The sequence below is a fragment of the Ovis canadensis genome, chromosome 16 (assembly GCF_042477335.2).
Source record: "Ovis canadensis isolate MfBH-ARS-UI-01 breed Bighorn chromosome 16, ARS-UI_OviCan_v2, whole genome shotgun sequence".
Taxonomy (NCBI): Eukaryota; Metazoa; Chordata; class Mammalia; order Artiodactyla; family Bovidae; genus Ovis; species Ovis canadensis.
In genome coordinates this window covers 37,282,872-37,307,695 of record NC_091260.1, presented here as the reverse complement: position 1 = coordinate 37,307,695, position 24,824 = coordinate 37,282,872, and the positions used below count along the sequence as shown (strand labels likewise).

Sequence of the window (24,824 nt, the reverse complement as noted above, 5' to 3'; positions counted from 1 at the left end):
AAATGAGATGCTCAGATGTTAAATAGGAGGCTTATCTGAGGAAAACTGGAAGGAGGTGAGGGAGGATCCATGAGGACACGTGGGGAAGAACAACCAAGAGCGCACAGCCCTACCGTGCGAGCGAGCCTCGGCCGTCTGCGGAGCAGCAAAGAGGCCAGTGCAGCGGGACCAGAACTAGCAAGCTGAAGAGCAGAAGGAGGCACATGGACACGGCCTCCAAGGTCAAATCCTGCAGGCTCCTGAAGGCTGCCTGGGCTTCACTTGAGTGCAACCAGGAATTACCATGGGGCTTTAGGTGAGCCGTAACCTGGGCCAGCTTAGTGGTAACAGATCCCTGTGGCCTTGTGTCAAGGACAGAGTGTGGGAGGCCAAGGATAAAATCAGGACAACAGTTAGGAGACGACTGCTATAATCCTGCAGAGAGAAGAGAGTGGGGGACACTGGAAAGGAGGGAAGAAGTGGGGAAATTCTGGGTCTGTCGACAGTTTCTAACGAGCTAGGTGTGGTGAGGTGCAGAAGAAGGAAGACAGTGAAAAGGACCTGGTTTGGGTCTCAGCAACTAGAAGGACCAAATCACCATCAACCGGAATGAGGGTAGGTGCGGGAGGTGCGGATCTGGGCAGTAAGAGAAGGAGTTCAGTTTTGAAACCCCCAAAGCCCCAAAAGTCACTTCAGTCGTGTCCAACTCTTTGCGACCCCATGGACTGTAGCCTGCCATGCTCCTCTGTCCATGGGACTCTCCAGGCAAGAACACCGGAATGGGTTGCCATTTCCTCCTCCAGGGGATCTTCCCAACCCAGGGATTGAACCCGTGTCTCTTATGTCTCCTGCACTGGCGGGTGGGTCCTTTACCACTAGGGCCACTGAGTTTTAAGTGCTTGCTGAGACATCACATCACATCTCATGGAATCATGCTGCTTGGGGTTTCTCTAGTCCTACGGTCATGTGATATTTCACCAACACTAAAGGCGGCGGCTTTATCACTAAATAGATTTTCACATTTCTCTCTGTATTTATAAAGTCATCCCACAAAAATACTGTGCATATTTCCAAACTTATGTGTCATTCTCTGCTCTCTGACAAGAACCTTATCCTCTTCTACACTTGTTACCAACTCTTTAAAAATTCTGTCCTAAACTATTTAGGAGGTAATTGCTCTGGTCTAATGGGCTGTTCTCTTCAGTAGAAAATGCAGTTTGTGAAATTAACTATGACTAAACAGAATTTGAGAAAGGGCGATCAGAAACTACATAGGATTTCTACATTTTTCTACCAGAAATGATATGCCACTTTAGCTATGAAACTTTGGGCACATTTCTCAATTTCTCTGTGCCTCAATTTCCTCTTTAGTGAAGTAGGAATAATAGAATTATTTTGTATAATGAGTGATATAAAGCACTGTAAAGTACTGAGAACAAGTTTTACCTGGCACAGAGTAACTATCCAATAAATATTATTTTTATGTTACTCATCTTTCTTCATCAGATTTGGCTCTGAGAATGGATGTGATTTTTTAATATTACTTAAAAGTCACCTAGAATGTAATATCACTCTTGACGCTATTCTTTTTTATTTTTTAACTTAAAAAAAAATTGGAGTATAGGGACTTAACTGGTGTTCCAGTGGTTAATCACCTTCCAACATAGGGTTTGATCCCTGGTTGGAGAACTGATCCCACACGTCACGAGTCAACATGCAAGTCTGCATGCCGCAACTACTAAGCCCGTGGGCCACAAAAAAAATCCCCCACCCGCCCCCGACACACAAAAATTTAAAAAGAATATTGGAGTGTAGGTGATTTATAATAATGTGTTACTTCCTGGTATACAGCAATGTGATTCAGTTATATATATGTATGTATTTTTTCAGATTATTTCCCACTATAGCTTATTATAAGATATTGAATATAGTTCCCTGTGCTATGCAGTAAATCCTTGTTATCTATTATACGTATAGTAGTTTGTATCTGTTAATCCCATACTCTGATTTACCCCTCCCCCATCTCTTTCCCCTTTCATAACCATGAATTGGCTGTTCTACGATACGCACCGCACATTTGCTTCATCCCACAGCATTCCTCCATAATTTGGGATGCGTAGTTTGTCTGTTTAATGTTTGTGTTGCCAATGGATGCTCCTATGTCTTGGTATTTGGAATATGCCCACACAGGATTTTTCAGCCCTAAACTCTAAGCACATCAATTTTAATAGCTACCAGAAATACTAATCAACCTAATGTCAAATTGTAAGTTTTGGCTTTCAGTTAATCCATGAAAAGGCTACAGTTTCTATAAAATATACAAGTTGGACTGCCTAACTAAATTCTAAGCCCAATCATCCTAGTTTTGCCCTTTTTACATTTTAAAATCCATATATGAATCTTATCTTCATTTCTTCAGGAACTTGATTTGGAAACATACTGCCATTTCTCTTCCTGTGACTCGCAGATACTCATTTTTTCCAGTGGTGCACACAAAAGCTGCATGAAGCATGTTTTCCACTGTAGTTACTATTCTGTGAAACACCGTTTTTGCCCCTCTTGCCTCTAGAATATATCATCTTCCAAAACCAATGTAAAATCTGCCACTCAAAACAAGAGCTAGTAACCTCAGTTCTCCATTTCCACTCAAACAAAATTTACTTCAGTTAAAAGTCCCATTGCTTTTGATGAGACCGGATTTAATGCCTAGTCTTCGGTAACAGAAACTTCAAATGGGCAGGGACAAGAAAACAAAGACTCCAAACTTGAATTCAGATTTCAGTGTGATCCAAAGCCCAATAAAAAACGGCTTAAGGGATAAATATCTGAAAAAATTAACACTTGAACCTGAAATGATGTATTTTTTTAATTCACTTTTAATTTAAACAGGACGTGGGATTTAGAAAAATGATCCAATATATCCAGATTATGATCCAAATATTTAAAAACCCAGGCCTTTGTTTGGAGTTTCAGGAGGGATGTGAAATATCTGTGAATGGACTATCCCACTCTTTGATCCTTCCAGGCCTCCAGGCCTCCAAGTCACCGTTTCGGACTTTGCGGCCCTCATTGCTCCACGGTCCATAGCTCTCAGAGATCTTTACAGTGATGGCAAGTGCTTATCAGAAACAAGCAAATAGTTCTATTTTTGGTATAAACAACAACAACAAAACAAAATGTACAGGATCACTGAAAGCAAAAGGTGAAAAATAGAAAAATGAAGCCCCCTTGTGGACACCAGTACATTTTATCAAGCATGCACGAAAATCACTGGTCATGCCTGAGTACAAAAGTACTCAGGAGAGTGTACTTCAGAGGAAAATGCAAAGGAATCACCCCACACAGTCTAACTCAAATTCCTAACTCCAGTCTGTCATGCCGAAATGACCTCCTGTACCACCAGTGATTGGTCATGTGCTTCAAAGCAATGTTGTTTAAAGTACTTCAGGAGAAAGGAGTGTGCTTGGAATGCTGGGACTGAGTGGTGAATGCTCAGATTCCTGCCTCTGCACTCCCATCCAGAGTCTGAGAGCCTCAGCAGTTCTACCCCGTCCTCCTGCCATCTTCTCCCACACAGGCTGTAGATGAGTCTCTGTGCCACCTCCTCTAAGCTCCGATGACAAGTGAGGAGAGTGAGCGGTCATGTGGGATGGTCTGAAGGTCTTGAGAAAATGCTGTTTGAAAGTCAAAGACAGCAAGAGAATCTGAAGACTCTGATGGTTAATTTTATATGTCAATATGACTGGGCCACAGGGTACTCAGATATTTGGTCAAATACTACTGTGGGTGTTTTTACGAAGATGTTTTTGGAGGAGGTTAACATTTAAATCAGCTGAATAACACAGATTTCCCTCTCTTAGGTGTGCGTGCGTGTGTGTGTGTGTGTGTGTGTGTGTGTTAATCACTCAGTCGCCTCCGACTCTGTGCCACCCCCTGGACAGCCCACCAGGCTCCTCTGTCCGTGAGATTTTCCAGGCAAGAATACTGGAGTGTGTAGCCATTCCCTTCTTCAGGAGATCTTCCCAACCTAGGGATTGAACCAAGGTCTCCTGCATTGCAAGCAGATTCTTTACTGTCTGAGCCACCAGGGAAGCCCCATCTCAGGTGAGAGGGCCTCACCAATCAGCTGAAGGCCTGAGTGGGACAAACTGGCTGATCCTTCCCTGAGTAAAGAGTATTCTTTCCTGCCTGACTGCGTTTGAACCAGGAAAGCCTTTACATGGGGCTTCTCTTATAGCTCAGTTGGTAAAAAAAATCCACCTGCAATGCAGGAGACCCCAGTTCGATTTCTGGGTCGGCAAGACCTGCTGGAGGAGGGATAGGCTACCCATTCCAGTATTCTTGGGCTTCCCTTGTGGCTCAGCTGGTAAAGAATCCACCTGCAATGCGGGAGACCTGGGTTCGATCCTGGGTTGGGAAGATCCCTTGGAGAAGGGAAGGGCTACCCACTCCAGTATTCTGGCCTGGAGACTTTCCCTTGACTTCACACTATTGGTTCTCCCACATTTGCAGCCTGCCCCCTTGCCCGTAGATCTTGGGACCTGCAAGCCTCCATGATCACGTAAGTCAATTCCTTATAATAAACCAACAAATAATACACACACACACTCACCCTATTGGTTCTTTCTCTGAAGAATGCTTCATAATACAGAGGCCTTATTAATTCATTTTAGGACTGTTTTTGTCCCAGACTCTGCCACTGTCTAACTTGATTATTTTGGGCAACTCACTTCATTTCTGAAGCTTTCTCTCTTTTTGAAAATGGAAATAACAGTAAAACTCACTCTATCTACTTCCTCAGGTCCTTGGGCTTCTTACCTATAACCATGAAGGAAGAGAGAGTAGAGCATCACAGTTACAAGTGAAAACTTACATCCTCACCTCTGTCACTTACTGTCTACTAGGGGCTCTTCCATTTCTGATCATGGGCAAATGTCTGAGTCTCTCTGTGCCCCAGATTCCTCATCCTTAAAATGAAAACCACATCCCAGAGAGTTGTTACAGATTCGATGAATAAATAAATACAAAATGCTTAGAACAATGTTAGAAGCAGAGTAAGTGCAATGTAAGCATCAGCGACTGTTGTTGAGGTTGTTGCTCAGAGCTGTGCGCACAAGATGACCAAAATACTGGAGCTTCAGCTTCAGCATCAGTCCTTCCAACAAAAATTCAGGGTTGATTTCCCTTAAGATTGACTGGTTTGATCTCCTTGCTGTCCACAGGACTTTCAGGAGTCTTCTCTAGCACCACAGTTTGAAGGCATCAATTCTTTGGAGCTCTGCCTTCTTTACGGTCTAGCTCTCACAACCGTGCATGATTACTGGGAAGACCACAGCCTTGACTATATGGATCTTTATCGGCAATGTCTCTGCTTTTCAACACACTGTCTAGGTGTGTCATAGCTTTCCTGCCAAGAAGCAATCGTCTTCTGATTTCACGGCTGCAGTCAACATCCGCAGTGATTTTAGAGCCCAAGAAAAGGAAATCTGTCACTACTTCCACCTTTTCCCCTTCTATTTGCCACGAATGGGGCCAGATGCCAAGATCTTAGTATTTTTTAGTATTTAGTTTTCAGCCAACTCTTTCACTCTTCTCCTTGACCCTCATCAAGAGGCTCTTTAGTTCTTCGCTTTCTGCCATTAGAGTGGTATCATCCGTGTATCTAAGGTTGTTGATGTTTCTCCCGCCTATCTTGATTCCAGCTTGTAACTCATCCAGCCCAGCGTTTCTCATGATGCGCTCAGCGTATAGGTTAAACAAACAGGGTGACAGCAGACAGCCCTTGTTGTACTCCTTTCTTAGTCTTGAACCAATCGGTTGTTCCATTCAGGGTTCTAACTGTTGCTTCTCAACCTGCATTCAAGTTTCTCAGAAGACAGGTAAGATGGCTTGGTATTCCCATCTCTCTAAGAGCTTTCCACAGTTTATGATCCACACAGTCATAGGCTTTGAAAGTGAAAGTGAAGTCGCTCAGTCTTGTCCGACTCTTTGCGAACCCATGGACTGTAGCCCACCAAGCTCCTCCGTCCACGGGATTCTCCAGGCAAGAATACTGGAGTGGGTTGCCATTTCCTTCTCCAGGGCATCTTCCTGACCCAGGGATCGAACCCAGGTCTCCCGCATTGTGGGCAGATGCTTTAACCTCTGAGCCACCAGGGAAGCAAAAGCTTAGGCTTTTGCGTAAAGCATAGGCTTTAGCGTAGTTGATTAAACAGAGGTAGATGTTTTTCTGGAATATTCTTGCTTTCTCTATGATCCAGCAAATGTTGGCAATTTGATCTCTGGTTCCTCTATCTTTTCTAAACCCAGCTTGGACATCTGGAAGTTCTTAGTTCACATAATGCTGAAGCCTAACATGCAAGATTTTAAGCATGACCTTACTAGCACAGGAGATGAGTGAAATTGTTCAACTGTTAGAACATTCTTTAGTACTACCTTTCTTATGATTATGTAATTTATAGTTATTATTACTGTTTCCCATGCTCTGAAATCTAGGAAAAGAAAAATCACTGCCTGAAATAATTCCCTACATTTGAAATTTTCCCTAGAAAGAAGTAACTAGTAACCATAGCTTTGGGGAAATTATTATTTTGTTGGAAAAACTACTCCCAGAGCTTTACTATTTTGATGAAATGCATATACTTTATATATCAATTTTCAGAAAGTTAACAAGCCTAACATGTGGCACTTCTTTAATTGTATTAAAAGTTGTCAGTTTCGGAGAACACTTTGCGATATGTTCCACACACACAGTTTTTCCAGGAAGTTTTCTGTGTTCATTTGTCATTGCTATTACACACTGTCATGGATATGATAGAGAGATCATACTTCAATAAAAAAAATATTAGGGGCAAAAAGTAAAGGATATCTTAGATGTCATAAACTGCCAACACAGGCTCTCGAAATAAGCTGCCTCTTGGCTCTTTTTCATCAGATCTAAATTATACTGAGATTGATAATAGACACTATAATTATATCATAAAATTTTAGGGCTCAAGATTTCCTTCTTCTAAAATCTTTAAACCAATTTCATTCACATTATACTATATATATCAGAAAAGGAAGGTTGTCATTATATACCCAGGTCTACAACCCTTTTTTCCCTAATATTTAAAATTTTATAATTTATGATGTTCTTCCTTTTTTTGTATATGCCCTCCTCACCATGACTCTGGGCTGTAGAGCAGTACCTAAAGTGAATCAGACATGTCTGTAGACAATGTACCTAGTCTGACCATCCCCGTCTCCTTTCTTGCTGGACGGTACAGGCAGATGGGCAGCGAATGGGCGGGCAGGGCTGAACCGGCAGGTAGGCCTATGATGACAGTGTTCACAGGGAGACTTCAAAGCTGATAGTGACAATCTATGCCTCCTCCCCTGAACACAGAGACTTCTTGCATGTGGTAAAGTACCCTGATGAAGGAGTATCTGGTGGTGAGGTGGGGTGGGGGGGTGTTACAGGCTGCATTAACTCTGTTAAATCCCTCCAGTATCCACTTCCAGGTCCCTGCTAGATAGAAGTTTCTACAAATGAACTTCTAAGACTTGACTCAACCTGTCAAAGGTCAGGTGTTCCTAGGAACAGGAAGAGTAATTTTAAAAAGCGATTTATCTATATCAACACATTTAGATTTGCTAGATCAGTGTCATATAATGTTCTTTAACACCCAAAGAGAGGGATGCTTTTTACACAACAACCTAGAACATATATGTGTATTTGTATGTGTGTGTGTTTAAAATGAAGCAAAAGTTTCATATAACAATCCTGCCCTTGCTACACACAGTGCATTCTGATACTACCTGTTCTATTTGATTCTATTTAATTTGTTTTTAAAATGTTGGTCCTGTTCCACTCAATTAATTTCACAGACTATGAACAGTTTGCAACCTGGAGTTCTAAAACACTGAACCAGATCATTCACATTGTGGATAGCAGAGTGGACTCTGCTGAGACCACCTGGGCTTAAAGCTCACTCTCTTACTAACTATATGACTGTGGTCAAGCAATTTAACCTTTCTGCGCCCAGATCTACTGCAATCCTCATTCTACATCAAGGACTATGAGAGCAATGAATGAGAAGTCACATGTGATGCTTCTAGAATGGAGTCTGGCAGGGGCTCAATAAATGCTGGCCCACTTCCCCATCTCCTCTGAAGCCTAGTGGAATGACATGGTTTACCATAGGGGGTCCTTATACCCAGCAGTCAGCTCTTACCATGGAACCTGATGGCGGACCACTCTCCTCCCTCCATCTGCTCTGGTCACTCTGAGCTTCTCACGTCCTCAAACACTCCAAACCTGCTACAGACTCACAACTTTTGCTTCAGCTGAATCCTTTGCTGGGAATGCTTGTGCTCCTAACATTCATATGGTTCCTCTCTCCCCTACCTGAGCCCACTCACCCTGGCCTTTATTCAGAAAAAGTAGGCTTAAGACTGCCTTTCCTTAGGGAGTCCTGTGTGCAAATCGCTACTTGGCTGGCATCTGGAAACTCCGTTATTAAACAGTTTCCTGTACTGATACAGACCTTTTCCTAAAATAATAAGAGTGTGTATCTAAACAGCACAAACAATGTAATTTGTGCTGGGCCCCTGCTTTCCTCCTGGGAATCTGGGACTTGGTACATACTAGGTAGAGGGCGCCTGTTTATTGAGCTCCAGCCCCCAGTAAACATCTTGGGTACTTAGGATCTAATGATCTTCCCTGGTAGACACCACTTCCTGCACATCATCACAATTTGCTGCCAGAAGAATTGAGTGCATCCTGTGTGACTTCACTGAGAGAGGACTCTTATAGCCTGACCTCCCTTCCTCTGGACTTCACCCCACGTGCCTTTTCCCCGAGCAGACTTTGCTTCATATCTCTCACTGAAATAAATCTTAGCCATAATTTGATTCTATGCTGAGTTCTATGAGTCCTTGCTAACCGCTAACCAACAAACCTGTAGAGGGCTTGGGAACCCCTGACACACAGGGCTCTGCTCAAATGTCCCTTCCTTGATAAGACCTTCCCTCACCATGCTCTCTGCAAGGTCATCATTCTCTGACCCCATGGCTCTCTGTCCCCTTAAGTGCTCTGCAGAAAACTACCACAGTTCATCACTGTTTATCACATACCATCAAGGTCTTCTCCAATCAACAGAAACTCCATGGAGCACTTAGAGAGTCAAAATTTATTGCCCTTATTACTTGTCAGGGACTGTGCCAGACAGTGAGGCCACCACAGGAAAGGGAGAGCAAATTCCCTTCCCAATGGAGCTTACGTTTATGGGAGGAGACAATCAATATTCGCTTACTACAAAGGAGAATAAAGCAGGGTCAAGGGACAGAGGACAGCACACTGCTCCTTCAGCTGGGAAGGCCATCAGGGAAGCATCTATGCGAGGAGCATGCCTAGAAGGCTGGGTGACCAGGGTCCAGCTAGGCTTCCGGAGCAGGCAACAAACCCATGCTTAAGGAGTCCTGGCACTATTAATATGTTCTGCACCAGATGACTGGTAATCAGTGAAATCTAGAAAGCCTCTATTCACAATCATCACAATTTAAACGACAAAAAAAATCATTTTTTTTTTTTTGGCAAATAAGCCTAAACACCTTGATATGGAAAGATTTTCACTGATAGAGCCCCATGACCACCATCTACAACTAAAGAAACAAATTCTTGAGATTTCTTCCATTTTAAAATAATCAAGCAAATCCTACCAAAACTATTTCTACATGTATATATGACTAGTTAATATGTCCTACCGTCATACCTAGTCACCTCCAGATTTTAGACACTGACTTTAAAACCAAAACTATTCATATGTTTCCCAGTCAGAGAAAAGGTTCCCCCAGTCTAGCCTGGAATGATTCCATCCAACAGAAAATGGAAGCTCAATAGCCCCTTCATCCATCTAAGTGTAGCTTTACCCTGAGAGTGTCAAACAATGTTTCCTGTCATAAAAACCACAAGATGTTAGAACTGGGCGGGCCTGCGAGATGATCAAGGAAAGCATACACACACAGAGACGCTCACACACCCTACCCTGCAACATGCTTATGGCTTTGCTATTGAGGAAGGTGAGGCCCAGAGACTGTTCAGTCGCTAAGTTGTGTCCAACTCTCTGCAACACCATGGACTGCAGCACACCAGGCTCCTCTGTCCTCTATTTCCCAGAGTTTGCTTAAATTCATGTCCATTGAGTTGGTGATGCTATCTAACCATCTCATTCTCTGCTGACCCCTTCTCCTTTTGCCTTCTATCTTTCCCAGCATCAGGGTCTTTTCCAATGAGTTGGCTCTTCACATCAGGTGGCCAAAGTATTGGAATTTCAGCAGCAGTCCTTCCGATGAATATTCAGGGTTGATTTCCTTTAGGGTTGACTGGTTTGATCTCCTTGCTGTCCAAGGGACTTTCAAGAGTCTTCTCCAGCACCACAGTTTGAAAGCATCAATTCTTTGAAAGCTCAGCTGAGGCCCAGGGAAATTTTGCTTAAATTGGGCAGTTTACAAGCTTTTAACTCTGGTCTCCTAACTTTAATCCAGAACTTTCATGGCAGAAATGAGTTTCTTACTAGATAAATAAAAAATAAGTTCAGAAAGAGCCAGTGTCAAATGACTACACAACTCAAAACTGGGAAGTTGCATCTTTCCTGGCCTGGATCCAGGCTATCGAGGGGGACAGGCAGGAGTAAAGGCAATGGGCCCTGCTCCCAGCTACTATTATTATTTTTTTTATTATTATTGAGAAAAACACTGGATTCAGGGATGGGGCAAGAGGTCTGGGCAGACTACTTGAGCAAGCAAGGTTCCCGGCAGACTATATTTTCCTAATTTTAAGACCAAGTCTAGGGTACACTTTTTTTCTCCTCACAATCTAATGTTCTGAACATCTTAAATTGACAAGTACATTTAAATATAGTAAAGCTATTATTAAGTTGATGGTGCCTCTTACAATTGATGGTACCTCAGAACTGAACAGCAAGCCCACAGCGGGGCTTCAGTTCCTTTCCATAAGGAAGCCTGAGAGTTCACTACCTAATTCCTTGGTCCTCCTCTCTCTCTCAGGCAACTCTAGCTCTTCTCTTTCTAGAGCCCCGGTCCCTCCCCTAGATCTTTCTCACCCCTCAGTTCAGCATCACTCAGCAAAGTGCTCAGATCCTCTGCCGAGGCTCCTGAGCACACGGGGGTGTCAATATGCCTGCTTCAGACCTATTCCTGTAAGTCCACTTTAGTAGGAGCAAGAGGAAGAAAAGCTCTGGAGATTTTTCTTCACTAGTAAGACAGCCCTTGATCACAAAGACACACTGGGAGAGCTTGAGTCAGTCATGGGTAAGAGGGGAAGTGGCAGAGCACAGTGGTGAGACAGTCAGGCTTGGGCACGCTCGGCTTCAAGTCCACACCTTCCCTTGAGACTGCTCAGAGCCTCAGCACTCCCATCTATAACAAGGGTATTAATCACAGCAGTTCTTTTGTAAGGCTGTGAAAATGACACCAGCATGGAAGATGGACAGTACTCTACTCAGTAATAAATGTAAACTTTTATAACTGTGTTTAATAATGATCGACTCCTACAGTTCACCACACTAGCCCACAGCCTACTTCTCAGATCATTTTGCTGAGACTGGGTCAACAGGTACTAAAATAAGTCTGGAGAGAGGGAGAAAGGAAGCTGAAAACAGAGTGGGAGGCCCACACGGTTGACCGGTTGGAATACACTATCCCCAGGTACCTGGGCAATGACTGGGAAGTCAACTAAAAGATAAAGGAATGGGTTCCAAAGATTTAAAAACACCATCATCAATTTTTCACTTAAAATGTAGAGGCTGCATAACGAACAAGCTGTAATAGAATTAAAAGCACTACAAAGCCTATTCCCAGATCCAATTATTGTGAGCAAATAAAAACATAAAAACTCCAGTGATTTTTAACAATGCAAAATTTTCTATTTAGATTAGCCCCTGGTGGGTTCCTGGGTATGCCAGCATAATCATCCAGCTGGTGCTGGAGTGTCTTATAAATCAAGGTCAAAGGCTTCTTGTTCCTTATTTCTTTGTTGTTCTCCTTGCTTTCTTCCTGCCCCTCTCTGTCACCTGCCAGGACACCACTCTCCAAAGATCCTTTTTCTCTTTGTGTCAACTACCAGCTGGATATCATGGGTATGTTGCACCAAGTTGTAGTTTGGTGGACTAGATCCTTTGTCACTTGGAAAATAACATTTTAGATGACTGGTTTAGAATAGCACAAGCCAAAATCTAATGTCTTGGTATGACTAACATTTATTTAAAACCAGCTGGAATATGTCAACTATACATACATAGTCATATATCTTATTAACATCAAAAATAATACAAAAGAAAATCAAGCAGGTAGCCCTGTATTATTATGATAAATTCAAAAGCATGGAGCACTCACCTGGAGGATTTTATTGGCTGTTATTACTGGAGCCTCATCGTTTACTGATTCAACAGTCACAAAAAGAGTTTGGGGCAAACTCTGTTTTCCAAGCTCTGAGCTATTTGCAAAGATGATGAAACTGTCAAGAAGTGCTTCACTACCATCATGCACATAGGAAATCAATTCATTTTCTATCTGTAACCAACAAAAAAAAAATCACCAAACTACTGGTTATGTAATTTAAAACTATGACAAAAATGCTCTAAGAGAAATCCTGATATTTTATATCTCTTTAAAACACAGAAGCATGTTTTCATCCCATAAAATTTGATTCTGACAATCAGAGCGCAAATTCTGATGGATGGCATAATTTTGATGAAGCAGGGCAGTATCCCAAAAGTAAGTTTAAGGATGAACAGAGTGACTGAGCAACATGGGGTAATAAAGAAAATGCTGGACTGGTTATCACAAGGCCTGAGTTCAAAGGCTATTTCAAACCCTAAAATGTGTTGTAGGTGACATAGTCTTCCCTTTCTTCCAACAGATCACCCATTAAAATTCAGACTCTGCTGGTATATTCAGACAGACTAATTTTTGAAGTTGTAGACAATTCAAAACGTTGGACAATTCAGAATACTGGGCTCAGGCTCTGAACTTTCCATCCACTGGTTGGATTTCTGCTCTTTGGGGATACATGGTCCAGTGCGACTATTGTGTGCATGCATGCCTGCTCAGACTCTTTAAGTTTACCCAAACTTCTCTTTTTTGAGCTGTGTATGCATTATTTCCTTAACTGCTCTTTGTATGTGAGGTTACACCTGCTGCCTCCTCCTCCAGCAGAATGCAATCATTTTTTGGTGCATCTCTTAACAGCTACCAAAAAGCTCCTGAGGACAGAGTATAATGAAATATATTGTAAATAAATTATTTTATCAAGCCAGATTTCTTTCACTGTAATAACCAAAATGCAAATGTTTACTTTTACCCCTGGTTGATTTCATCTTTCTAATTTTCATTCTGAAACAGTTGTCCAATGAATCAGTTATTCCTCTTGGATTTGTGATAGCCACAGATTTAATCAGAATGCCTTTCATGTCTTTAAGGCTCTGATGGAAGTACGGATCAAAACCAGACACCAGGAGAATTTTAAAGCTAGAAGGGAACTTAGCTTCAGTGAACCTGTGACCCCAAAATACAACAGCAGAGAACTTCCAAAGCCCAACAGGAGTAGTTGAACTTCCAAAAAGTCTCTGGGGTTGTGTTTGTTTTGATAAAATACAGCCAACATTCTTAACAGTTCAACTTTGTCCAGTTCTATGGCGCACTTCCTTTGAGCAAAGACTTTTGATCTCTCAGAGGTGTCTCTGACAAGAGTTGAAAAGTTCACGAACCGTCTCAAGGGAAAGTTGTAGTCACTTGAACACAGGTGCATGAAAGTTTCTTTGGAGTTCCGTGGGAAGAGAATTCCAGACCATAGGCCTAACTACATATTCCTGGAACATACTGTTTAAAGCTATTAAAAAAAAAAAAGTAGAAGATGGCACTGATCAGAGGGCAGGAGAAATTCTAACCTAACATGCTTTAGGAAGATAGCATTTAAATAGACATCACCTTCTCTGTATCCTTCCTACAGAAATACATCATTTTCTCAATGGAGTGGTACTCTCTCAAATTACCATGTAAAATGCCAATGTGCACATGCATGTGCTAAGTCACCTCAGTCGTGTCCAACTCTTTGTGACCCCTTGGACTGTAGCCTGAAGGTTCCTCTGTCCATGGAGATTCTCCAGGCAAGAATACTGCAACGGGTTGTCATGCTCTCCTCCAGGGGATCTTCCCAACCCAGAGATCAAACTCGCAGCTCTTACATCTCCTGCATTGGCAGGTGGGCTCTTTACCAGCTGAAGCCCAAAATGCCAGATAGTAGGTATTAATCTAAAGGCAAGGAGGGTTTGGTGGGAATGTATCTATTCCTAGTTCTAATGCTAGAAAGACATCTGCTGACCTTCAGGTACTTAATACACTTGTAGAAAATCTTAAAAGATTAAAAAGCGTTTGGTCCTGTCACCAGTCATGTTCAGGGAATATTAAGTTCCCCCCTTCTGTTCACAGTAGGCTTTCCAGGTGGCTCAGTAGTAAATAATCCACCTGCCACTGCAGGAGACGTAAGAGACGTGACCCCTGTTTTGACCCCTCGGTCGGAAATCCTCTGGAGTAGGAAATGGCAACCCATTCCAGTATTCTTGCCTGGAAAATTCTGTGGACAGAGGAGCCTGGCGAGCTACAGTCCATGGGGTCACAAAGAATTGGACATGACTGAGCACACAGAAAACTAACAACGGTTCACATTCCCCCTCCCCCATTGTTCTGAACCTCACTAGGGGTCAAAGGTGAAGTCAAAAGCCCTCCCATACTGGACCTCCCTAAATCTCACCTATGGCCCCCCACCCTTGTGTGAAGCTCCACACATTGAGCTCCTCCTGCTCCCCTCACAGAACTGTTTGCTTGCTCTTCCCTCTGCCTGAATGCTCTTCCTCCATATCCACCAAGCTCACTATCCGTCACGTCCTCCAGGTGTCTGCTCAAGGCTGCCTTGGGCCCCCAACCACTGTATTTGAAGCTGAGCATCAGCACAGACAGACACACAAACACCACTGATGTTCCCAGCACTTCCTCTCTCTCTTTCCTGTTCTATTTTTCTCCATAGCACTAATCTTCATTCAACTACTTTATTTCTAGAAATTCACTTATTTATTTTATTTATTCTCTCTCTCTGCCTCTTTCTTTCCCCACCAGGAAAAAAGATGCATAAGGGCAGGGTTTGTTGCCGGGTTAATTCACTGCTTTACACTCAATACTTAGAACTAGCATACCTGACACATAACGGACACTCAAAAATTAGTCACTGAATGAATGAAGGGCAAAAATGGCCAAGACCTCTCCTTCTCTGAGTCACTGAAGGTGATAGCCACGAGTTGTGAGGTGTCACCCTAAGTGAAAATGACCATGTCTCAAACCCTGGAGACCTCAGAACGCATAAAAGAAGGGAAAATGTAAAGGTCTTGAGAAATGGAGGATTTCCTGTCACAACAGTAAACAAAGGATGTCACAGTGATGTTCTGGCTCTCTAAATGTGAATTCCTGAGCCTTTCGGGCACTCAGGAAGGAGAAGAATGCCCACAACCTGGCAGCCATTAGGCTGTAGCCACTCCCTACAGTGAGCTCTGAGCAACTCAGGATATGAAAGCAGGATACTGGCTCCAGATAGCTGAGGTGTATGTGAAAGGAATGATTCAAGTGAGCCCAGGCTCTTTCATTGTCCCGTAAATAGAAAAGCGCTAAATTCTTTAGCTTGGTTAATCTGATTTACTTCATTAACAATAATCTTTTGATGTTCAGACTACCTGCGCTTTGTTGCAAACTTCTATATAACCTGATTCCTCCCCCCACCTCCTTGGAGCAATTCTCTCAGGGTCACTTGAGATGCTGTCTCCTGGGCTTGAAGTCCTAAAAATTTCCACCAAATAAAACACAACTCTCAGCTTTTAGATTGTGACTATTTTTTAAGCCAACAGGGTCACCTGAAGATCAGGAACATACAATATTGACTATGAACAAGGCTACACAGCAACATGGATAGACACACACACTTGATGCCTATTTCAACCAACCATGCTTAAATATACACTTCTCATAATACAAAGCACAGATGATAATGAATTGGTTAAGACAGAACCAAAATTTAGAGCTCAGTCTCTCACCCAGAGTACATGGGGTGAATAGAATTAAAATTCCGTTCACATGAGAGCAGGTGGTTATCTTAGGTGGTTTGTCCAGCCTTTGGGAGGGAAGCTATGATTAAGAGATGGCTGCATGGAGTCAGTGAAGAATCACCTCCCCTAGGTCCCCAGTTGAGAGGCACTGAGCTCCAAGGTCTTTTCCACCCTCAGCACTCTCCACTTCCCCCATGGCTCTGAATACCACCTGATTGAGTCTAACCCTCTTGACATGTGCCTCAGGGATCTCCAAAGCTGGCCCCTAAGCACCCTCCAGCACACTCTGTCCATCTGGGAGCCTCATGAACTATTCCTTGGCCCCCAGAACACCATTCACTTCAATGCCTTCTCGTCATTGCCATATAGTCCCCTTTTGCTTGCATTTCTTTGCTTTCTCTCTCCACCTCTATTATCTCCCAGCTTTCTCTCTATCCTAAAAGTCTAGCTTAAACTTTATTCCCTCTGAGAAACCTTCAATTAGAGTCAAATGTGACCGTTCTGCACACCCACAGTATCATTGTTGAAGTGCTACATGAAAGACAAGAAGAGTACAGCTTGTATTAAAGCTCATGTGCCTAACTCCCCCACAGCAATTCTTGAAGGCAAAAAAATAAGTCTACTTATCATGGAAACCTTACACAGTAACTTGAACAGAGTAAGTTTTTAGTAAATGGATTCAAGTCACTTGATGAGGTGAAATCCTTAGAAGCAAAATGAAGCAGCAACACGCGTTCTTAGCTAACTGGACAAAGATATCCAAAGATGCTAGATAGCTGCTCATGGTTTCCATCCTGAAGACAGTGTGTTCCTAGGAGCTTATAAAGGGAATAATGGGGATCTGAAGGATACTTTGCAATTTTTTTTTTAAGTATGGAAATCATTCTTTTATTCATGGTAAGAAAGCAAACTACCACAGTAATAACACTCTAATAACTCACTGAGGATATTTAAGCAATGACTAGATGATCTCTCTATGGAGTCGTCACGGAAGGGCTTCTCTATCTGCTGGGAGGTTGGACCAGATATCTTCTAAGGCCCCATCCCTTCCCAAAGTCTGTGAATCCAAGTGATAAATAGCCAGGTTTTTTCTTATCCAACATATCCAAATCCAAATATATTAATTGAGAGTTATTACCTGTTTCCTGGTAAATTTCATCAGCTTTACTCTTGGGAAATGAGAATTTTCAACATAACCATGTTTGGGTGGTTTGAGTAGAACAAATTCACAGTCAAGTCCCTCAAAATGCTTGCTTGGAATTCTGAAATAGTCTTCTGGAAGTGCCTTGGAGCCACCTTCCTGGACTGTGAAATTTTGTACTGCCAGAGGAATACGTTTAGGGACAATATCCACCAGGATTTCAAGTCTGCTCACAGCTTGGAAGCCACTCATAACATCCAGTATAAAACGGTCCTGTTGTTGGTCAGGCATTGTCTGTACATAATGGATGTAACCATCATCAACATCCTGCTGCGTAAACATCAAAGGGAACTTCTCCTCTGTACTCACGCTACCCTCCTCCGGGAAAGTCCTTCGAAGGTATCCATGCACTGGCGGAGTTCTAACAATGAACACTGCCTCTGAAGGAACAGGGTCTTCGTGCACAGCCTTGAGTGCACATTAACAACACAGAGACACAAAAAGAAAAACATTAATCTACGGAAGAGTCAAGACCCTTGATGAACCAAATTATTTTCTATTAATGTTCACAAATGGCTTAAGTTACAATCCAGGTTAAGACACAGTTTAAGCCTGGGTCTGTTCTGGTAACCATGCTAATATTTCGAATTTCAGTCCTGATCACAAAGACAAAGCAACATTTGAACAGTTACTAATGTATTATCAAGACATCGTTCACAGTGGCAAGAAACCTAGGACTCAGAAAATAGAGCTGAAAGAAATAAAATGGTATCTAGAGAAGGAACAAAAGATAGTAGAAGAAGTAGCAGATAAAGTACTAAAATTGCAAGACTTTAAAGGAAAGTCTGTTTTTAAACTAGCTCAGCATTTTAAATATACATTTAATTTACTGATTCAGCAAAATTCATCTCAAAACTTTCTGTGACAGATTTAGAGTCCATAGATTTAGAGTCTATGTACACCCCCTTGTGGTGAAACAAATTCTCTAAGATCCTGAAAAATAATGGAGAAAAAAGCTGGTGGGCTCCATATTCTCTTGGTCAAAACTCATTATTCAGTAAATTGCTCTGACTTGAATTCATTTCTGCTGCTGCTACTGTTCAGTTGCTCAATCATGTCCAACTCTTTGCAACCCCGTGGACTGTAGCCGCCAGGCTCCTCTGTCCACGGGATTCTCCAGGTAAGAATATTGGCGTGGGTTACCATGCCCTCCTCCAGGGGATCTTCTCGACCCAGGGATCGAACCCAGGTCTCCTATACTGCAGGCAGATTCTTTACCACTGACCCACCAGAGAAGTCCAAATTCATTTTTACTTAATGTTATTGGCTGTATTTAGCAAGCAGGCAAACTCGTTTGCAGTCCTGAGGGTAGATTCAGAATAGCTTGCATTTGTGGCCAACTGTCATAAATCAGTTTACATACCCTGCACAGATTACTCATTCTCCCCTAACTCTGATCAGCAGGGCTGTGCTGCTAGAGGCTCTCAAGTCGGAGTCTCAGGAAACCAGGCGGCTTCTGGTGTGAAGTCTCACCCTTGGCATTCCCCAGGTCTGGGCCAATTTATCCATCAGTTTCAAGAAACTACACAAGGCCACATTCAGAGCTAAAGAAATAAAACTGTGTAATATAGTATCCTCGTCTGTTTTAGGAATCCTTTTTATGTCTGTTAAATTACACGTTTATACCCTGCTTCACCACATTACAAATGTAACTCAGATCAAATGAAATATTGGCGGTGTTGCCATGAGAAATGAAAAAAGTAATGACCTCTTTATTGACTATAATATATACATTCCCTCCTCCTTCGCAGGTTATTCTACATTATAAACATATATGCATACTTGTGTGATCATATGCACACAACTTTAAAATGAAGGGAACTTAGGATTCATTATATTCCATTTCCAATAGAACAATTAGCAGTATCAAAATCATGGACCCGTCTGGCTTTTCTTCTCAAAGGCATCTGCATTTTTAAAAAGTCATTCCAAATACCAGGAGAGAAATCAGCACAAAAATAGCTCTCAGGAGCAAACAAAGAGATCATTTGTCCCTATGGTTCCACAGGGGGAGAATGCTAGGAGCTGGGACCAGCACTTACCTGAAGCCTTCCTCTACTCAGTTTTACTGGTTTTCCTTCTTCAACCATAAGGGTCTTGCTGTGCAGAATTCGCGTGTGATGTTGGTGGCTTTCTGAGTCCACCTGCACGTAGACTCCCACATATAAATGTATATCTTTAACTCGCACTGTTAGGTTGAACATATCGAAGCTGCCACTGCCATCATGCCTATAAATCACATGCCCTTGCTTCAAGTCATGCATGGAAAATGAGCCAGGCGCTGAGCTGCTGACCAGCACTCTGCCGTGCTTTGGGGGCTGTACAATATGGAATTCGACCTCGTGGTCTGTTCTGACATCTTGGTTTGTGGTGACACTGAGGTTGGCTGTTGTGAGGCTGCTGTCTTTTCCTCTCTGTACGAGCAGCCCCGTGTTGTTGACTACACAGACGTAGGGGTCTGACACGCTGACCTCAAGGAGGGTTGATGTGTAGTGGACACCATCCGTCACGAACAACACAAAGCGGGCCGAGTCTGCGCCCCGGTGCCTGAAGAGCACGCGTCCTTCCCGCAGGTCCTCTTGCCTGAACTGGTAGAGTTTCTGCGTCGGGTCACTGGCTTGCAACAAGTCCCCGTTCGGGATGCCCCGCCGGATGTAGAGCAACTGCCCGTCGTCAAAATCTGAGTCAGGGTCATGGTAGCAGAGATCTGAGAGGGTCAACAAGCGCTGGCCGTTCCGCACAACCTGAAAGACCTTATCCACCACGCGCACTGGTTTCTCGTCATTCTTTAACTCCACAGAAATGGTGACTTTGATTTCTGTAGACAGATGCTCCGTGTCAAGATCCCTGAACGCTCCCTCTTGGTCTGGTCCTGCAGTGGAGGCCACGAGGAGGAATTCGTCACTCTGGGTCTCAGAGTCATCGTGCTCATATATCAGCTCCTCACCCAGGATGTCTTGATCCGTGAAGGCAGTAATGTCCTGATTTCCAGGAAAATCTGAAAAGCGGATCAGTTTCAGCTTTCCGTGTTGCGGACTCTTGGTGACTGTATATTGGAAAGTCCGATTGTCTAAGGTTTGAGCAAATAATTCCGACTTTGTGATTAATTTCCCTTCTCCCTCTTTTACAAGTAATCCTCTGTTCGTTACAATAATGTGCCTCCTCTCTGCTTTAAAGTTGATTCTGAAAGTATAATCTTTTGATTCTATGTGTTTTGCAACCATCAAGAACCTGAAAATATCTTGTGAATGTTTCCTGGGCCTCTCCTGTGGTTCATAACTTATCTTTCCATCTGTAATGTTTTGTTGGCTGAAGACTGAGTTTGTCTGTAGAACTTCTGTGCCAAGTAACAATTTTCCTTTCTTAGGGGGGCTCAGTAACTTAAAATGCAGTTCCCTCTCAGCTACTTCCACCCCCTCTGTCACGGCCTGTAAGTGATCAGAATTCAATATATGCCTGTTTGTTTTACTGATCTCAAGGGCAACATTTTTCAGAAGGGTAAACTTTAGCCACTGTATCGTAATAGGAAACACCAGCTCTTCGCTGCTTTTTCCTTCTATGTCAACTTTAAATTTAAAGTGATCAGTAACATTTTCTAGTTGCAAATCTTTGAATGTAGTACAGTACCGGATCTGACTCCGATCAACAGAACGCTGAGAAAAAGTACTGATTTGTTTCCACTCGCCACCTGGCCCTTGCTGCTGAATTTGGCCAAAGCGAGGTGGATAAGTGATAACATAACGGGTGTCCACCTCAGGGCGTTCACCATTAACCTCCACTGACAAGTTGCTCTGTGTAATCAGAACCGAACCACCCTGCTGTACGGCCACACCAGTCCGATTGGCCACTGCCAAGTCCCAAGGAATAGCCATGACCCGCAACACCACTGTACTGCTAACCAGCTCTCCATCATTTGCTCTCAGAAGGATCCGGGAGTTTGGATGGCCCCTGTGTACATAGAAAATATTGCCATCTCTTAAATCCCCATATGAGAAACCACTAATGGCTCTCCCGGGATCATTGATGTTTTCTAAAAACCCAGCATCTGAATTGAAGTTGCCAAGCACTGAGACACTAAGACTCAAGGAATCTGTGTCTGGGTCTGAAACGTGTATGATATTTGGAGTTAGTCGTTTCTTAGAATTCTCAAACACGAGAAGCAAGTTTCCTTCAGGGAGCTTAAGGTTTGGGGGATCATTTACTGGAATGACAACAATGTTAAACACATAAGAAACATGTCCTTGCAGATGCAGTGGCACTTCCCTCTTGCTGTTGGAAGAGACTGAAAATGTGAAATAATCCCTAGGTTCTTCTGAACCGTCATGGACATACCAAACGTTCCCTTGCTCCAAATCCAGCAGAGTGAAAACTTTTTCCGGTCCTTGCTCGGGGGAAACATCTAATCGAAGGAACCCATAAACAGGCATCTCCTTTATTTTAAAGAGTATCTGAGACTGATGGATACCCAAATCCTTCAGCTCCATATCCACCTTCAGATGCCTTTGTTCCAGTAAGGCTTGCCCACCTTCTTGGACCTCCAAGTTATTCAGGACCAAGAAATAGCTACTCACATCTTGAAGACTAGGCTTGCCCGCCTCAGAGTCGGCAGTGGAAACGGGAACTTCTGCCAGCAGCAGTTTCTCCAAGGTTGTTGCAAAAGGGTTTTCATTATCACTGCCCTTCGTTTTACACCCAGCAGATATATCTTTGGAAACAAAGGCATCCTTTAATGCTTTCTTTTCTGAGTTGGCTTCCAAGCCTCTTAAGCACCCTTTAAAAGAGATTCCTCCAGCAGATTTCCCAGACACAGAGGCAAGTCCTAACCTCCTAACTTCTTCTCGCTTGTGTCTATCAAGACCTCCCACGAAGAGAGGGCCTGCAGATACAAACAGTTTGCTCTGCAAAGGCAGGTTTGTCCTTACTCTTTGTTCATCCACCATCAGGTCCAAGTATCTTTCAGTGAATCTGAGTTGAATATCGTGCCACTGGTCGTCACTAACTGAGCTGAAAGAAGAGAGCTGAGTATCACTCCTATTCCTTCCTACATGAGCCTTCAAAAGACCTTTAACTATTTCCAAAGCGACAAAATCTCCTTCCCTACCTGACTGAAATAAAAGCAAGGCTTGTTGAGTTCCAGTCTGCAAAGCAAATTCCAACAGCCCATCCCGTTGGACCTTCCACTCTGGGAAGGTGACATAGGATCTGGAGCTAAAGAAATTGATGGCTTCATCCTCTCCTGCAAAAAATTCATCACTGCATCCTAGTGACACCTCATAAACTTTCTTAAAACCAGGGTAAGATCTAAGAGAGGAAAGGATCTCCCTCTGGTTAAACACCACATCCTCCATACAGCCACGGAAATTGGGGAGCTGTCCATCAAGATATGAGACATCAAGTCCATCGTGGCCCGCGATGTAGATTCCATGCTGAAAGTGCAAATTGTGCATCCCACCAGTGATCCGGCCAGTCATCTCATAGTGTTTGTCAATAACGAGAGAGACATGATCCTTAACACAGTACATTTCCACTAAATGCCAAGCCAGGTCATCCACACGAAGTCTTTGCTCAGAAAGAAGCACTGGTTCACCTGTCCCCAAATTCACTCTCACCTGAAAGACCAAGAATCATAATTAAGCAATCTCATCTCATAGTGTTTTATTGAGAAAATATGGCCATTCACAAAGATAAAGAGAAACCTGGACATGGAAACCCCTTCCCACACTTATGGACTACATATTGAAATTAAAATGTTTTGCATTGGAATATTTAAGACATGCTCGCAACATTGGGGGAAGATCTCAACCCTTACATGTGGCATCTGATTTTATTCTAGTGAAATAGCAATAATCACGTGTTTTGTTCTCTTTCTCTCACTGTTTTTCCCTCCAGTAATTGAATCATTGTACATTTTTAAAGATTAAAAAAAAATCTTACCCGTAAGTTTCCTGATAGAAGTTCAATTATACAGTAGTCATTTTCCCCAGCTGTAAGAAAAAGTAATCCTTGTGGTCTGCTGGTTTGAAATTTTAACTGAAGAGATAGCTCAGAGGAAACGTCTATGATATTGAGCCTCACGTAGCTTTCACCATAAAAAGAAGCTGTAGGAAAAAAAGAAGTCAGTAAACTTATTACACAATGACTGTTACACTTATATTGTCACCTCCCTGCAGGAGAGACCATGCTGAAGGCAGCTGCCTTACCCAAGGCCACACCTGCTTCCTGGGATAGCCCACAGATCTGTCGTGGGGGGTATAAACACTGTGTTCTCTTACTCCAACTCAGGACACTTCTGATGGATCAGTCCCTCTTCAGAACTCTTAAGAGGGCCAAGGCTTCTACTGAAACTGAACTGCAAATCTGCTTCTCTATATACCCAATTCTGCTTCTTTCCCTTCTAAAGGGGTTAATCCCAAGTCGCTGATGGTGAACTGGTATTGTAGTGAAAGGGAACACATTAGCCAGCTCTGAAATATCAACCTATGAGAAATATAGGGCAAGTAATAGCAATGAGAACAATGGAATTGCATGTCTATTGATAAGTTTGAATGAAGCTTTGGAAAAGACAAAGAAAAACTAGGAGAGATTAGCTGACAATTACAAGGCAGGTGTGAAAGCCAAAGGGCTACCCTTGTAGCATATAAAGTCTTTCTCATCTCTTACAGCAGGTGGGCAGGGGAAGTTGAGACTCTCACCCAGAAAATGGCATTGTCAGCTTCAAACAAAGTTCAAGTTCCAATCATGTCAGGCTGGCTCTGACACGTCCAAGGCTTTGTTTGGGAAAGAATGGAAACTTGACTTATGGGATGGGGACATCTCATAAGTCATCTTATGGGATGGGGTATTAATGCTCAAATATCCTGTGTCCCTAGATCCCTCTGAACGCTCTGATCCTGAAGAAAAGACCCATTCCCTGATTAAAGTGATCCTCCCTTTGCTGAAAGAGAATGCAGAAACCTCTCCCCACAAATAACATGTAACCCCTGAAGACACACACCCATCTCTCCTCCTGACCACTAGACCCAAAAGCCTAAGTCACAACATAACTCTAGTATGGAGACATGACTAGACCCTACAGGAGCTGCAGGACATATCCAGAAGGTAGTGCCAGCAGGAAATGCACATGGGACTAAGGATACCTAATCAAGGGGGCAGGAACATAAAGTTAAATAGGGAGACTTTATATACTTCTGGGGGCACATCCCCAGGGAGGCAGGATGTAGCCTGCTGGCACAGACGGCTATAAATGATGTGGACTCACAGCTAAGGTAGATCCTAGAAGCACAGAAAGTGTGATGACTCAGTTTGAGACGCACATGGCAGAACTGCCATGACGGGTGGATGGTGGAAGCAGAGATTCAAGGGACAGAAGTGGGACATCCAGAACTGAGCATGGACAGGACCAGAAGTCATGAGCAAGCCACATGACATGGTGGCCTGGAACTTCACGTCGTCACCTTTCTTGTGTCAGCACCTTTTCCTCAGCTTGTGAGTCT

The 24,824-nt window shown here is 43.0% G+C and overlaps 1 protein-coding gene across 2 annotated transcripts in view; it reads right to left on the bottom strand.

The window, feature by feature from the left end:
* Nucleotides 1–24,824, bottom strand: part of LOC138422011 (chondroitin sulfate proteoglycan 4-like) — a 73,215-nt gene that overhangs the window by 37,106 nt on the left and 11,285 nt on the right. For both annotated transcript variants that reach the window (XM_069556551.1, XM_069556552.1), the window contains exons 2-5: nucleotides 23,266–23,429; nucleotides 19,374–22,940; nucleotides 17,269–17,739; nucleotides 12,376–12,552 (exon numbers count right to left, since the gene is read on the bottom strand). In XM_069556551.1, the coding sequence (XP_069412652.1) occupies nucleotides 12,376–12,552; nucleotides 17,269–17,739; nucleotides 19,374–22,940; nucleotides 23,266–23,429 (4,379 nt within the window). The remainder of the gene's footprint in view (nucleotides 1–12,375; nucleotides 12,553–17,268; nucleotides 17,740–19,373; nucleotides 22,941–23,265; nucleotides 23,430–24,824) is intronic.